This window comes from Haliotis rufescens, unplaced genomic scaffold, assembly GCF_023055435.1.
Source record: "Haliotis rufescens isolate VD_foot unplaced genomic scaffold, xgHalRufe1.0.p SCAF_12, whole genome shotgun sequence".
Lineage (NCBI taxonomy): Eukaryota > Metazoa > Mollusca > Gastropoda > Lepetellida > Haliotidae > Haliotis > Haliotis rufescens.
The window spans coordinates 9,681,810-9,698,680 of NW_025963802.1; the positions used below are offsets into that span (position 1 = coordinate 9,681,810).

Genomic DNA, 16,871 nt, shown 5'->3' on the forward strand with positions numbered 1-16,871 from the left:
GAATAATCTGACTTATAAAAATTCAATGCCCGAGAGTAATTAGTCTCGAATATCTGTAGAAACAGACTCATATGGGCGTAAAAGTCAGAATAGTGGTCACAATTATATGCTTGGATCACTAGATCGTCACACGGAATACTTGGTGATTAATCAAGATATATCCACTGTTGTAATAGAATAAAAAATAAAATAAAAAACAAGGAAATCGGTTTACTGTCAAAGACAATGGAGACACGGTTTAATGCGGTTTAGATTTCAAAGTGAGGACGTTACCACAGGGAAGGAATATCAGCTTCAGCCTGGCTGCATTAGAGTGTAATCGCACCCCGACAACATTGATAGAACCTTTCGGGAGTCTTTCAGGCCGGTGTGGTATGCATGTATTTAAAACTGTGGTGAAAGAATAATACGCTCACCAACTCCATATATTAGTCATGCTGGCTTTATATTAAAGTTGTGCTTTAATGGAGAACCCATTGCCTTAAGCTGATGGTGTGTACCTCTTTCGGCGACTTCAACACCATAACCAGCGAGTTTCAAACATTTCAGCCAGTAAGGTCGTTCTTTAAGCATATGTGAAGCTTGTTGGTACAACCACGGATACTTTGCACTGGTGAACAGAAGGCAGGTGTTTCCAGCCATAGTCAACGGACATTGTGGCCATTCGATTCCCATTTGAGTAAATCATTACGAAGGCTGGTCAAAAAGTTCTAAGCCTAACAAACAAAACCAACAATTATGAAAGTGTTTTCAATTTTATTTTTCAACTGCTTTTCAATACACTTCTCATATCGACAGGGAGCTTTCCATTCAAGTCAGAAAGACGTTTTCTAAAGCCACCCTGAATAAACCATCCACGGCATCTTTGGGGTCATCGTTGTCGTCATAGGGCTTTCCACGAAGGTGTTCTTTCAGTTAAGGAAACATGGTCTTCACTTGGTGAGAAGGTCTGGCGAATATGGATGATGATGAAGCACTTGGAACCCACATTGTCGCACACCAGCCTTTGCAAGTCGAGGGGTGTTGGAAGAGGCATTGTCATGTACAATGTAATAGTAGAACTCCAGCAGTCAGCATTTATCGCCGCTTTTCTTCGATAAAATCTCTCAGCCGATGACACAAATCAGCATATTAGGCATCCGTAATCGTCTTTTGACTTTCTAAGTAATCAACAAGGATCACATCCTTTGCATCCTCGAATACTGTGGTCATAACTTTCTTCACTGATCTTGAAGACTTGAATTTCTTTGGTGCCGGAGAAATGGAATGGTGCCAGCCTTAAACATAGCTGACCAACGTTTAACAGTGGAATAGACAGGGCACTCATCCCCATACACTTGTGACATGCGGTCATGAATTTCTAGTCAAATACTTGATGACTGCTCGATACGCGTTCTTTTCTATATCTCTGTCCATTTGGACGCCTATCACATTCAACTGTCACTAATATACAAACGGCCTTAACAGACCAAATACACTTGCGATGAACTACTCAAACAATGTACTACATTGACCAGTTCACTTTATTATGGCCCATAGTTGAAAGTTAGTCAGACTTAGAACTTTCTGACCAGACCTCGTACCAAACCAGGAAGGAACTGGGGACCTTGTCTAGTCAGGAATGATGATGACATTGAGAGAAACATTATTTACGCGTATATATAAACGTATTTGACATCCATATATTCATGAAACAGGATGTACCAAAAATGTAAATATTATATTATTCACCTAATAACTATATTAAAACTGACAGTGTAACACATCACCACACATTATTTAACCCAGCTTCTCGTTTTGTAAACTAAGCGTGGTTTAAAACGGTTAATTCCCAGAAGGATAACTTTAACATTTTGAAACAGCCAAATGCTTGTCAACATCCACCATCAACTACAACTAGCTATTGACTCAACGGAAGCGATTCATTTGCTGAGTAATGACTTGACTGACATTTGCATCAAGTAGGCCTGACTACCATTAGCATTCAACAGCCACGGCAATGTCTACATTCCTGCCCTGATTTGCAGACGGCCTACTGTTCTTTCATGGTCGCCATTATGAAGCCGTGCATCATTCTGTTCGTTGCGTGGTTCACTTGTTTGGGTAAGTCGCGTATATCAAACTTTAATGTTTACTTCGTGTGCTAATTGTGTAGAAGTACATGGGAGCGTTAATATCGTGATGAGTTATTGCACAATTATGTGTGTTATTATATATACTTCCAATAAGCAACTGTGTGATATTTCAATTTCGATAAATTATATTTAAACCAACGGCGCCTACTCAAAACACTGTTATTATGTCGATCTTTCTCATTCCAATGAAATTAAGTGGTTCTGCTTGGGTGAATAAAGGTCAACTGTTAAAAGATAAATCTAATCAATGCCTTTTCAGAACTGAATCAAATTCAGCTAAACTGCTTTTGGCTAAACTGCCTGGCAATAGAAAGTAGGCACTTAAAGATTGGATTTGACCCCAAACTTTATCCAAACGTTACGTTACAGCCGAAACACTGCAAACATGAGGCCCGAAACACAACTATAATACCTGTATCATTCGTCATCGAATAACTATTTCGTGTTTCATTCACGTTTAGCAACCATCAAACGGTTCATGGCCGAAGTGTCGGAAATAATTTATATATGAGGACCAAACTACAGCAAATGGCTAAATTGCAATGTTGCTATGTTTCATACCGAACTGTCGAAAAGCCAAGTATATGTCGAGCATACCTGTCGCAAATGTGAAGGGATTAGAAGAGATTAAAAAATCGGTTGGCGGTACCCAACGAATTTATGACTTCGTCGGCATTTCTCTTCTCAATTATAATGATCATAAGTAAATTTAAACAGAGTTCTGATATAAGATCAAAGTGAGATGAAGTTAGAGCGGAAATAAGATTACAATCTAAGTAAATGTTACTAGCTTATTGTAAGTGAAGCCATTAAAGCTATAGAACATGAGAACATGTCATTATGGTGAATACGCAACTTCGGATAAGCTTCACGTATAATTCTAATGGACATCGATTATGTCGTTTTTCCTTATTCCAATGAAATTAAGTGGTTTGGTTTGGGTGAATAAACGTCAACTGTTCAAAGATAAATCTAATCAATGCCTTTTCAGAACTGAATCAAATTCAGCTAAACTGCTATTGGCTAAACTGCCTGGCAATAGTACGTAGGCACTTAAAGATTGGATTTGACCGCAAACTTTATCCAAACGTTACGTTACAGCCGAAACACTGCAGACATGAGGCCCGAAACACAACTATAATACCTGTATCATTCGTCATCGAATAACTATTTCTTGTTTCATTCACCTTTAGCAAACATCAAACGGTTCATGGCCGAAGTGTCGGAAATAATTTATATATGAGGACCAAACTACAGCAAATGGCTCTAAAGCAAATGGCAATCTAAGTAAATGTTGTTACTAGCTTATTGTAAGTGAAGCCATTAAAGCCATAGAACATGAGAACATGTCATTATGGTGAATACGCGACTTCAGACAAGCTTCACGTATAAGTCGTATGGACATCGAAACTTATAGAGGATACACGTTCTGAAATAAACGGAGACATGAACGAGACATCCTACTGGCGATGTATAGAGAAGACCCGTAAGGTAACACTGCAGAACCATGACGACATCGTCAGCCGAACAGGACCCTGACCAGTTGTCCGTGATCCTGTCTGAAAACCCTACCGTTCTAAAGCGTTCCAGTATTGTGTTTGTACCCATGTTTGTCCTTAATGACCTGCCAATGATAGCCCGATCATTCACTGGGTGGTGTCGAACTATCGACAGACGGACGGTAACGTTAGTACAATTGGATGTAATGATGTAACGTAATAGTTAATAAAGGTATGATTACATGCTAATGAATAATTAGTCTCATATAACAGGATCAAAGCCGTCACACAACTACACTCAAGGGACCTAACACTATGCACCGCATCACCATCACTTTGTTGACTGTGTGCACTAAACGACATAAGGAATAGAGGAACAGTCCTTTCATTCTCCAAACAACTACTGTAAATCGTGAAATGAATGAGTCTCCAATCCAAATGAATGCGACTGCTGTCCCCTAGCCAAAATATGCGACTCAGTATGAATGGGACTCCCCGCACTGTCGACTGGCACTGAGGAAGTTCAAAGGAAATAAATAATCGAACCAACTCAAGTTAAATGTTTCGTCACCAGTGTTGGAATATAAATAACATGACTAAATAGTACTGGTATTCACAATCCTTTTAAAGTACGTCACGGCCACCAAGAGGCTCCCTGTTCTGTCTGGTCTGATCTGGTCTGATCTGGTCTGCTCTGGTCTGGTCCCGCCAAGGCATCGACCCCTGAGAAGGCCGTCAGGATAGATGCATCACGTTCAGATGATTTTACGATAAGTCGACGTGGTGTCAAGGGAAAAGGACCAACAACAACTGCTCGTTTCAAACTCAAGTATGCCACTGAACATTGTAACACTCGAGCTGCAAAACATTTCAGTAAACGTTTAGATGTTGGTCTGGGTGAAAGTGGTGTCTGTGTAATGAAGAAGGCTTATGCTAATGTACATCTGCAGACACACTAGCTGAGGTGACCGAAGTGACTCATAATGGTCGACCATTGTTGTTGGGAGAGTTGGACAAACTTGAGTGCGAACATTTGGCTGAAATCAGTGCAGCTGGTGGAATTATAAACTGGCATACTGTAATCGCTACTGCACGTGACATTGTGTTGCACGAAAACAGATTCCTTCTTGCTGAAAATGGTGGCCCAATCCTACTTAATAAGACGTGATCATATTCCTTCCTCGTCAGGTACCGATTTGTTGAAAGGAAAGCTAAAAAAGCTGCTAGGCAAATACCAGCTGACTTTGAAAAGTGTGGGGGAGACAGTTGCGTCGAATTCGATCCCATCTGACTTGGTCAACTTTGACCAAACTGATGTTAAAATCGTTCCCGTTACCAATTGGACACGAGCGAGTAAAGGCGCGAAGTAAAACGTAACAGGTGTTGAGGACAAACGTGAAATCACCATGCTGCTTGGCAGTGCTGCCCCAGGAAACCTGTTCCCCCAAGTGATCTACAAGGACTGACCCCCCAAGTACGACTTCCCTAACAACTGACACGTGACCCATTCAGCCAATCACTGGAAAATGAAGAACCGACATGGTCTTGGTGCCCTACAAGGGGTGCGCGAGCTTTTGTTTAGAGCCAGGAATTCTTTCACTGCTTCAAAACACAAATATATGTTCTGTGAAAGGAGGGGCACACAAATGTAAAAGGATGACTTTCTACTACAAATGATTTTTTACCAGTTTTTTTGTTAACAAATTGTCCCCAGGCCCCAGGAATATCCAATGGTCGGTCCAAAAGTCGTCACGATGCTCAATTATTTCACAACATCTTACAAAACATCTAGCATATCCTGCAAATAATGTGTATTAGTCTTTTAGTAAAACCGGAGAACAAATTTTTTTGCCATTTTTTCTTCAAGAACATATCTTTTCCAAAATATCTCCTGCCCCTAGAATACCCAAAGGTCGGTCAAGAAAAGTCATCATAATATTAAACCTATTGCTTGAATCCATACACGGATGACATGCCCATATATTCTAACAGGTCAAGTATTGGCTTCCCATGACAACCGCTGTCACCACAAGAGATTCCTCAGGTGCGCTACAGCCATATCTCACCTGCAGGTTCCCATGATCGAATCCAAGAGCCCTGAAGACTTCAGTGACCCTCAGTCTGTTGTGAAGAAATTCTGCAGGTATGGTGTATGATGAGGACATAAGTACCTGTTTTCACTTTTTGGTGTCTTTTTTAGGGTCGATAAAAAACAGTCATCGACTGATTTACGTGTGTGCTGTCTGTATTTAACAGGAAGGCCCACAGAAGCCTGAGCTGTGTGTACAACCAACTACCGGACTGTGAGGGTCACGTGAAGACTGACGGGGTAGAGGACAGAGCCGGGATGCTGTCCTATGTGTGTGGAGAAGGAAGGAAAGGTGCGATGTGTGAAGAGATGTGTGTATGGAGAAGAGGTGTGTGTGTGTTTGTGTGTTGGTTGTGTTTTTATGTACTTTGTATTTTATGTGTGCGTTTTGTGTTGTGCGTGTGTTTGTGTGTGTGTGCTGTGTATATTGTGTTGTAAATGTGTATGTGCGTGCGTGCGTGCGTGTGTGTTTTGTGCGTATGCGTGTGTGTATGTGTGTCGCGAGTATTCTGTGTGTTCAGTGTGTTTGTGTGTGTACGTTGTGTTGTGTAGGTGTCTGTGTATTTATGCACTGTGTGCTGTTTGTTATGTTTTATTCGTGTGTTTGTGTGTTGTGTTTACGTTGTGTGTGTTGTAAGTGTACTGTGTGTATGTGGTGTGTGAGTTGTGTGCGCGTTGTGTGCGCGTTGTGTGTTCCGTGTGTGTGTGTGTGTGTGTGTGTGTGTGTGTGTGTGTGTGTGTGTGTGTGTGTGTGTGTGTGTGTGTGTGTGTGTGTGTGTGTGTGTGAGCATATGTGTGTCAACTTGGCACACAACGTGTGTCAACAATTGAGCCATGCCCCTGTAGTCACCTAAGTCAACTGACACCCACGACCCAAGGCCACTGCAGACTGTTGTGTGTTTTCAACGCTTATTGTAACACTTCGACTTGTGCCAATTCCGAAACATGCGTCGAACTGACACACGGCCATGTACCAGATAATTATTATAATTATGAAATTGACAAACTATGGGGAAGATAATTTATGGATGTCTACTTCTTTATTATGAGGAACACAACGTTTCGGAGTATATGCTTACTCCTTCATCATGTGAATGGTTGCTACGAGGCAGAGAACAATATATGTACATGTAGGAACATAAAGAAGTAATAAGAGAACAAAAGGTGGAAACTTAACAAGTGAAGCCAACAGAAAATTGGCGCTGATAGATGATTAGCCAAAGTCAATGGAAGCCAACATTTCACAGTAATTAGCGTTGATAGTTACGGGCAACTGGAAGCCAGGACTTGAATTAGCACTGACTGGTAATTGACAATGGACAATGTGCAAACGGGAAACCAGGGTCATGTCCTCATAAAAAAGAAGTTGACATCCATAACTTCTCTTCCTTATGTGCATCACTTCTAAATGCCTTTCGAAGACTTAACATTGCTATGACTTTAAAACCGATAAGGAACATCACTGGTTATCTCTGTAGTGCAGAGACCTATCATGACCTAGTTCGCAATTAACATTCTTGAGATAATGTGACTAATATCACTAATTAACAACATCTGCAATGATTAACAAGAAATTACCCTGCCAAAAGCAGCTGTCGATATCATCCAAGCCTCAATCAACCACTCTGTCACTTTACATCAATGACCACTGAAGCAACAGAATGGAATTGTGACCTGGACCGTCTCCGTGGTCCAGTGGTAGAGCGTCCGCCCGGAGAGCGGAAGGTCCGGGGTTCGATCCCCGGCCGCGTCATACAAAAAGACGTTTAAAGATGGTACTTGTTGTCACCCTGTCTGGCACCCGGCATTAAGGGGCTTAAACAAGGACTGGCTTTGAGTCAGTATACTGTGTCTGAGTGGGGTATTCATGTCAAGGTGCGACATGGTATCTCAGTGGGCTAACACTTTAAATCGGCATCGGTCCGGACTAGTGCAGGCGTCCGCGGGTGGCCTAGTGATATTGGGCGTTGCAATTGGCCCTGCAGAGTTGGGTCACTTAGAGATTCCATAATCCAGTGATTGCGGGTTCGAATCCCATATTCGCCCTGTTTATAAACCTTGTCTCCAGCTTATGTGGGAACGTTTTTTTTAAAAAAATAACACCAATTCATGAGAAATGACGCTTAGAAGATCCAATATTTCTAAATCTGACTTAACACATGTAGATTATTTTTGTAGAGGTTTTTCTGGGTATTTGGAAAACGCATTCTTTGACTTAGTCAGTTGATTTATAGACCGTCGACATTATAACTTAAATAAATCTGTGTTCCGTTAAATGATGCAAATATAAGTAAGCTTCTTCTGTAATATTTCTTCTAGATTTAATTGCGGGGTCGTCCTGCTGGCTTAACAACAACGTTGCCTCCCGGATACGCCACTGCAAGGCCAAACACGACGTCGACAACATCGCCACCAGAGTGCATGATGGCAACATCACCGACACGTATGCGTACTGCGGGTGAGGAGATGTCACTTAATGTTCAGACTTTATATTCATCTCATATAGAAACGTCTACCGTATAGAAATCGAACCCCGATATTACGCCCCATACTCTCGGCTACCGTATATCTTTCAATAGATGCCTGCCGACCCGTGAAGATCCGGGGTAGAATAGGTCTTCAGGAACCCATACTTGCCTTAAAAGGTGACTATGCTTGTCGTAAGAGGCGACTTACGGGATCGGGTGGTCAAGATCGCTGACTTGATTGATGCATGTCATCGATCCTAAGTGCGTGGATTGATGCTCGTGATATTAATCACTGGATTGTCTGGTCCAGACTCGTTTATTTATAGCTGGAATATTGCTGAGTGCGGCGTTAAACAACAAACCAACCAACCAATAGATGCCTGCCTCCAATACAGGCCGGAGCAACAAAACATAGCTTTTCCCATAGGAAAACGAAAGCAGTTTTCACACAAAATGCACACCACACACGTTTTATATAAATTACACATCCCATCTTCAAGGCAATTAAAAATGATCACAGAAATTAAAAGAGAGATGCCTGCCTTGAATAGACGCCGGGCGGAAGACGTCTAGGAAATTAACCGATGCCAGGTCGTCTATTGAGGGATAAAGGTATATGCGTTGTCGAGGGTTGTGCGCTCTATTCTCTTTAATATCTATTGCTCACATGTATTTGAAAACAACTTGGTGATACAGCAACACACTAGGTCCTTGTTAGCGCTTTTTATGGGCGATAGATTCAGGTTCCAGGGACACATATTCGTAGTTGGGACGGTGTGCCACATACACACATAGCTCTTGGATAAGAATTGGTTCGCATGAGCAAAAAAAGTCAAACGCCTTTATAATTTGAAAAAATATCTTTGGAAATTACATCTCATTTTCATTATCTCTTAGATATCACCGATTCCTGCTGAAAAGTTCGTTTAAGTACAATATATGTCTATATCGTATGGAATACTGCAAGGGTCATTACAATCTCGATGTCGTCGTGATTGCGAGATTTTACATCATGTCCATATGTCGTATTCTCGCGTTGTCGACTTTTGACAAAATGTCATGAGAATGCGAGATCGCGAGAACGTGAGATTTTGGCCATTACAGTATTCCATAATATCGTGATTGTCGTTTGTTAATGTATGAAATAGTCGTGATTGTCGTTTGTTAATTCATGGAATAGTCGTGATTGTCGTTTATTAATGTATAAAATTGTCGTGATTGTCGTTGGCCAATACATGGAATTGTCGTGATTGTCGTAAAGTTAATATTGGCATAGTGATTGTCGTTAAGTAAATATTAGCAGAGTGATTGTCGTTAGGTAATATAATACCAATGATTGTCGTTAGACTGTCGTAGTGAATGATGTCGTCCATGTTGCAGCTCCCTCGACAGCTTCGTGTGGGCATGCATGGGAGACTGGACCATTAAGAGATGCCCTTACAACCTGGCCGCCTTCATCATCCGGGCACTTAACCCTGAGAGACTCTCCGCCCAGCTGAAGTGTTGACCGTTGTCTGTGACTGATCGGGAGCTGTAGGTGGCTGTAGTATTGCTACATCCACAGTTGATTCATGTCACAGTATCTGTGACGTCACTTGTTTGATGACGTGGTGCCCTGGCCACTGTCAGTAGGGAACAGTTGTGATGACAGAAGCATAGGGTCAGAGCCATGTCATAACGCGACCTTATCTCTACGACAATACTCCCACACTTTAACAGGCTTACGATAGTCGTAGTGATAAGATCGCTCTGTGAAATGTGACCCGGGTTCCCGTTTTTAAAAACTCTACTGTCATAACCTAGTTATTCCACTCGCATTTGGTCATTGCTACTGCAGAACTTTAGTGCGTGCGTGCGTGCGTGCGTGTGTGTGTGTGTGTGTGTGTGTGTGTGTGCGCGTGCGTGCGTGTTTGTTAGTGTGTGTGTTTGTTAGTGTGTGTGTGTGTTAGTGTGTGTGTGTTAGTGTGTGTGTGTGTTAGTGTGTGTGTGTGTGTGTGTGTGTGTGTGTGTGTGTGTGTGTGTGTGTGTGTGTGTGTGTGTGTGTGTGTGTGTGTGTGTGTGTGTGTGTGTGTGTGTAAAAAACAACACTAGAAACACTGCTCAACATGACAGCATTGCTTGATGAACACGTGTTCTTGGCTACGATCCCAAAAGATGCGCCTGTTGACAATATTTTATTCCCGAATGTTTCGTCTGACAAAAGTAACAATAGCTGATTTGTTTCCGTGTAAATAGTCGAGTAATAAATTAATAAATAAATACATAAAACTACTGCTGGGTTTATGTGTTTGTTTCCGATTTCGGTTATCTCGATATCGTCTCAATATATACTGAACAAAACAAGTTTAGGATCATCAATATTTTGGAGCATTTTTTGTAGTGAACACTGAACACACAATTTCATAAGAATATCCTTAAAAACTTTTAGGATCCTTAACATTTTTACTATAATACATACTATCTACGCATTCTTATACACCCTTGAAAAATAATTACTGTTTACTAGATAGGAAGTAGTCGATTTTCTAAATCATGTACTGTATTAATGTTCTAACAATATTCTTGTTTATGCTTGCAAAGGGACATACCCGTCGCGAAACGCCGTTGCAAAAAAAACATTATCAAAAGCCACGTTTTGTAGATGTTTCATGGTAATAGTTATTGTTCTGTCCTTTCAGTTCCTTTCTCTGCTACTTATAGGATATAATAATATAATACTAATAAATTGGCATTGATGATGCGCTATATTGACGCATGTTCAGAGCGCTAACACGATTGTTACCCATGTCGATGGTTCCTCTCTCGAATTTCTTTCTCCACTCCCTAGTGAGGTGCTATGAGGTGATGTTTGATCCAGTAGATTTTACTGTTGGTCTTGATCCAGTAATGTTACTGTTGATGTTTGATCGAGTAGATGTTACTGTTGATATTTGATCGAGTAGATGTTACTGTTGATGTTTGATCGAGTAGATGTTACTGTTAATATTTGATCGAGTAGATGTTACGGTTGATGTTTGATCCAGGAGATGTTACTGTTAATGTTTGATCGAGTAGATGTTACTGTTAATATTTGATCGAGTAGATGTTACGGTTGATGTTTGATCCAGTAGATGTTACTGTTGATATTTGATCGAGTAGATGTTACGGTTGATGTTTGATCCAGGAGATGTTACTGTTAATGTTTGATCAGGTAGATGTTACTGTTGATATTTGATCGAGTAGATGTTACGGTTGATGTTTGATCGAGTAGATGTTACTGTTATTGTGATCGAGTAGATGTTACTGTTGATGTTTGATCCAGTAGATGTTACTGTTAATGTTTGATCCAGTAGATGCAACTGTTGATATTTGACCGCGTAGATGTTACGGTTGATGTTTGATCCAGTAGATGTTACTGTTAATGTTTGATCCAGTAGATGTTACTGTTGATATTTGATCGAGTAGATGTTACGGTTGATGTTTGATCCAGTAGATGTTACTGTTGATATTTGATCGAGTAGATGTTACGGTTGATGTTTGATCCAGTAGATGTTACTGATAATGTTTGATCCAGTAGATGTTACTGTTGATATTTGATCGAGTAGAGGTTACGGTTGATGTTTGATCCAGTAGATGTTACTGTTGATATTTGATCGAGTAGATGTTACGGTTGATGTTTGATCCAGTAGATGTTACTGTTAATGTTTGATCCAGTGGATGTTACTGTTGATATTTGATCGAGTAGATGTTACGGTTGATGTTTGATCCAGTAGATGTTACTGTTCATATTTGATCGAGTAGATGTTACGGTTGATGTTTGATCTAGTAGATGTTACTGTTGATATTTGATCGAGTAGATGTTAATGTTAATGTTTGATCCAGTAGATTTTACTGTTGATGTTTGATCCAGTAGATGTTACTGTTGATATTTGATCGAGTAGATGTTACTGTTAATGTTTGATCCAGTAGATGTTACTGTTGATGTTTGATCCAATATATGTTACTGTTAATGTTTGATCCAGTAGATGTTACTGTTGGTGTTGATCCAGTAGTTGTTGCTGTTGATGTTTGATCCAGTAGAGGTTACGGTTGATGTTTGATCCAGTAGATGTTACGGTTGATGTTTGATCCAGTAGATGTTACTGTTATTGTGATCGAGTAGATGTTACGGTTGATGTTTGATCCAGTAGATGTTACTGTTGATATTTGATCGAGTAGATGTTACGGTTGATGTTTTTTATCCAGTAGATGTTACTGTTAATGTTTGATCCAGTAGATGTTACTGTTGATATTTGATCGAGTAGAGGTTACGGTTGATGTTTGATCCAGTAGATGTTACTGTTGATATTTGATCGAGTAGATGTTACTGTTGATGTTTGATCCAGTAGATGTTACTGTTAATGTTTGATCCAGTAGATGTTACTGTTGATATTTGATCGAGTAGATGTTACGGTTGATGTTTGATCCAGTAGATTTTACTGTTGATGTTTGATCGAGTAGATGTTACTGTTGATATTTGATCGAGTAGATGTTACTGTTAATGTTTGATCCAGTAGATGTTACTGTTGATGTTTGATCCAATATATGTTACTGTTAATGTTTGATCCAGTAGATGTTACTGTTGGTGTTGATTCAGTAGTTGTTGCTGTTGATGTTTGATCCAGTAGAGGTTACTGTTGATGTTTGATCCAGTAGATGTTACTGTTGATGTTTGATCCAGTAGATGTTACTGTTGATATTTGATCGAGTAGATGTTACTGTTAATGTTTGATCCAGTAGATGTTACTGTTGATGTTTGAACCAATATATGTTACTGTTAATGTTTGATCCAGTAGATTTTACTGTTGGTGTTGATCCAGTAGTTGTTGCTGTTGATGTTTGATCCAGTAGATGTTACTGTTGATGTTGGCCCAGTAGATGTTACTGTTGATGTTTGATCCAGTTGTTGGTGATGTTTGATACGGTTGATGCTAGTAAGGTTAGATCCAGAGGGTGTGACAGTTCTTTATTGACGCTGTGTAGTTGGTGACGAGTGTTTTATGTTCTGGGCCGTAGTTTTTTTTGCCGATTTATAGTGTTGTTTTCGTGACGTGCATTTAGCGCTGCGTCAACCAAGTCTATGTACACAAATCCTACGTTCTGACATTTGTTTGCGTAATAGCGATGATAAGGATATATTCCTGACAAAAAAAATAAACAGCCATCAAATGTTAACATACTGGGTCTCACGGTCAGTTGCCCTAAGCATTACGCGACATTCATTGAATATCCAAGAAATAATTGGCTATATTCACATAATCATATCAATCAATGCATCCTGCGGACATAGAAAAAACAGTCGATACGGGATCTCGGTGCTTTGAAAACGTCATATGTAAACAAACCCTATAATCATCAGCTCCATGGGGTCAGGAGAACAGCATTTTGTGGAGTGGAGTATTTCATCCTTGCCCCAGTATGTACTGATATGTTACAGATACGTGTATTGTTAAGTGGAAGCCATCGCACTTGTCATACATTCTACTGTAGAGTTGGGGGCACAGGTGGCCCAGTCATTAAGCTGACACGCTGTGATATAACTGGAGTACTGTTAAAAGCGGAGTTAAACCCAACTCACTCACTCACTTCTGTATCTCAGAATCTTTGTGTAGATACCTCAATAGGAAACAGATGACCCTGTTTGACTGGTCTCTTTTGTTCCTTGTTCCGGTAGGTAAATAAGTGGAAGTAGCTTGGCTTCTTGCGACCGCCTCCGTGGTCTAGTGGTAGAGCGTCCGCCTGGAGAGCGGAAGGTTCGGGATTCGATCCCCGGCCGCGTCATACCAAAATACGTTAAAAGATGAAACTTGTTTTTACCCTGTCTGGCACCCGGCATTAAGGGGCTAAAACAAGGACTGGTCGGCTCGGAGTTAGTATACTGTGTCTGAGTGGGGTATTCATGTTAAACTGGGGCATGGTATCTCAGTGAGCTAGCACTATAAATCGGCCTGGTACAAGCAGCCTCACAAACACATACACGTACACGCACGTCGCTGTAAAAGTGCAATAATCTTGGACGCGACGTTAAAGCCAATTTGACCTCACCTTGGCTACTTGAACGTTATTGAACGGTATCAGATCATCGATATAGCTGAAGCTGGAGTTCAACCTCTTGGCCAGCTTCCCAAGATGTTGCCAGTCCGTGCAGAAATTCCCGATTCATATGCATACAGAAACCGACCAAGCAAGGAGCGCAGTTGCTGCCCATGGGGATGCCTTCTTGCTTGAATGTTATACCCCCAAATTCCACATAGAACTGTCAATGAGGAAGTTCAGCATTTTACATTTTATTTTCTCAGTGAACTTTCATTTGTAGCGTCCCCGGCCGCATCATACGAAAAGACGTTAAAAGATGGTACTTGTTGTTACCCTGTCTGGCGCTCGGCATTAAGGGGCTAAAACAAGGACTGGTCGGCTCGGAGTCAGTAAACAGTGTTTGAGTGGGGTATTCATGTTAAACTGCGGCATGGTATCTCAGTGAGCTAGCACTATAAATCGGCATCAGTCCGGACTAGTACAAGCAGCCACACACACACACACACGTGCATGCACGTCGCTATATAAGTGCAATAATCTTGGACGCGACGTTAAACCCAATTTCACCTCACCTTCCTTTGTAGCAAAATGCCCTGAACCTTTGAAGGTTGAGATGTTACCACGTTTAGACATGTCTTTGATGGAAATATCATATTAACATGCATGAATTTAATTAATTTTGAAGTACGTTGTCATTCAGTTCACACATTAACGTAACTTAAAGTCTAATATTGGCAAAGTTTCCCAAGTATAATTTGCACCATGTCTGTGGAGCCTCATAACTAAACATTGTATAACAATGTTATATTTAAAATAACACTTTCTTAGTGAAGTACTTTTCAGGCACTGATTCCCACCCGTGAGTCCAAACCACACTCTCAGAGTGAGGCACCTAAACTCCGGCACAGAAAGTGAACGATCTAACCCACTCAGCCTCCGAGCCTTCCACAAACAGGAAAGTCCGACATCTGGTAGTCTAGATCACTTATTTTGTGTACCCCTTTGACCGAAAGCTATGTATACGCAATGCATTTTAGAAAGTGGTCAAATGTTACAAATGTTATATTTGGGATAACACTTTCTTAGTGAAGTACAATTTCTCGTACTTTGTTGGTTGAGTCTTCCAGGGTTTCCTTTTCAGTTTGGCTTACAGAGAAGCTCCGTTGTCCAGAGAATGACTAATTTAGGCATGTGAAGTGAAGGTGATGATCGCTGATCTTTAAACCGTATCAGCATCCTACTTTTGACATTCGTACATAATGTTGTCTTGCATGAACACAAACCGAGTTTTATACTTTTGTCTGTCTGTTGTTTAACGCCGCACTCAACAATATTTCAGCTCTATTACGGCGGCCTGTTAATAATCGAGTTTGGATAAGATAATCCAGGGAATGCCATCATGAGCATTGATCCACACAATAGGATCGATGACATGCATTAACCAAGTCAGCGAGCCTGACAACCCGATCTCGTCAGTCGCCTCTTACGACAAGCATAGTCGCCTTTTACGGCAAGCATGGGTTGCTGAAGACCTATTCTACCCCGGATCTTCACGGGTCTGTTATACGTTTGATAGATGCCATATATATTATAAGCTTCATAATCCCCTTTACGGGTTAAAAACAAAGAATATATTTCGTTTACTCACAAAATGTGATGCTTGTCGATGTGTTACCTATTGGCGACTGAGATCGCCATGCCCTGATATACAGGTAAGAACCCCTATTGGGATCCCGAGTGGGAATTGGTCCCCAGCAAGGCAATAATGTCAAGCAAGACAACAATGTCAAGCTGACAATAAAGTCAAGCAAGACACAATCGTTCAGTGCTCACTGCAAATACGACAGGAAATTAATATATACCTCGATCCACACCCTACAAATACAACATAACCCATTGTATTCCGGGTTAGGATACGTCCCTGGCGACCTGTCCTGGTTTTAAAGAGGTGACTAAATAGGTCGGATGGGCAGGCTAGGTGACTTGGTTGATGGCGTGGATCGTCTCGCACAATATCAATGACTGGATTGTCTGATCAAGACTCGGTTAGAAACAGACCGCCGTTATATAGCATTGAACAACAAACAAACAAGCGAGTCATGAATGCTGCTTTAGTTGCAGTCCGTCACGTCATCTTTAAGCGCCTGGAAATGCTCCATTCTTCACTTTACTCTGCTATCACCAATACCCATGAGCAGGACCTGTGACTTTGGTAGTGTGTATTTGATAGTGATTCATAAACACATGCTCATTATATAGTCAGAATCGTACAATCGACTATGTATTTGGCAGAGATTTCTTATGAACATCAATCTCATTAAATTTAGATCTTAGTTTTCGCTACTGCTAAACAAAGATCTGAGGACATCCCATTACGGGTCACGTCAGAACGACCTTTCGCGAAGTTTGACCGACCAATGAAATGACTGACAAGAAATCGATATTAGCCAATCAGAAGGAAGCCAATCACCTTTTATTCACAGGCTTGCCTGGTCACTATTTACAATCCGTCGTGATAAAGCTGAAACATTGCTGACTACAACGCAAAAGAAGAAAGAAACAAACAACCCCCACCCCCCACCCCCCACCCCCCACCCCCCAAAAAAGATTACTGTGATGTAAATTG

General features: G+C 40.9%; 1 protein-coding gene across 1 annotated transcript; it reads left to right on the top strand.

Annotated features, from left to right (window-relative positions):
• The first annotated feature begins 1,956 nt into the window (after nt 1-1,956).
• Nucleotides 1,957-10,115, top strand: LOC124143885. Its single transcript, XM_046513039.2, has 5 exons — nt 1,957-2,103; nt 5,627-5,777; nt 5,891-6,015; nt 8,043-8,181; nt 9,572-10,115. Exons 1-5 carry the CDS (start codon nt 2,046-2,048, stop codon nt 9,696-9,698), a joined length of 600 nt encoding a protein of 199 aa, XP_046368995.2. The 5' UTR covers nt 1,957-2,045; the 3' UTR covers nt 9,699-10,115.
• The last annotated feature ends 6,756 nt before the right edge of the window (nt 10,116-16,871 follow it).

Bases quoted from the DNA above. Each gene is read 5' to 3' on its own strand.
- LOC124143885 (XM_046513039.2), top strand. From the start codon at position 2,046: ATGGTCGCCATTATGAAGCCGTGCATCATTCTGTTCGTTGCGTGGTTC. The intron at 6,016-8,042 runs GTGCGATGTGTG...TATTTCTTCTAG, and splicing joins GTGTGGAGAAGGAAGGAAAG to ATTTAATTGCGGGGTCGTCC. The intron at 8,182-9,571 runs GTGAGGAGATGT...TCCATGTTGCAG, and splicing joins GACACGTATGCGTACTGCGG to CTCCCTCGACAGCTTCGTGT.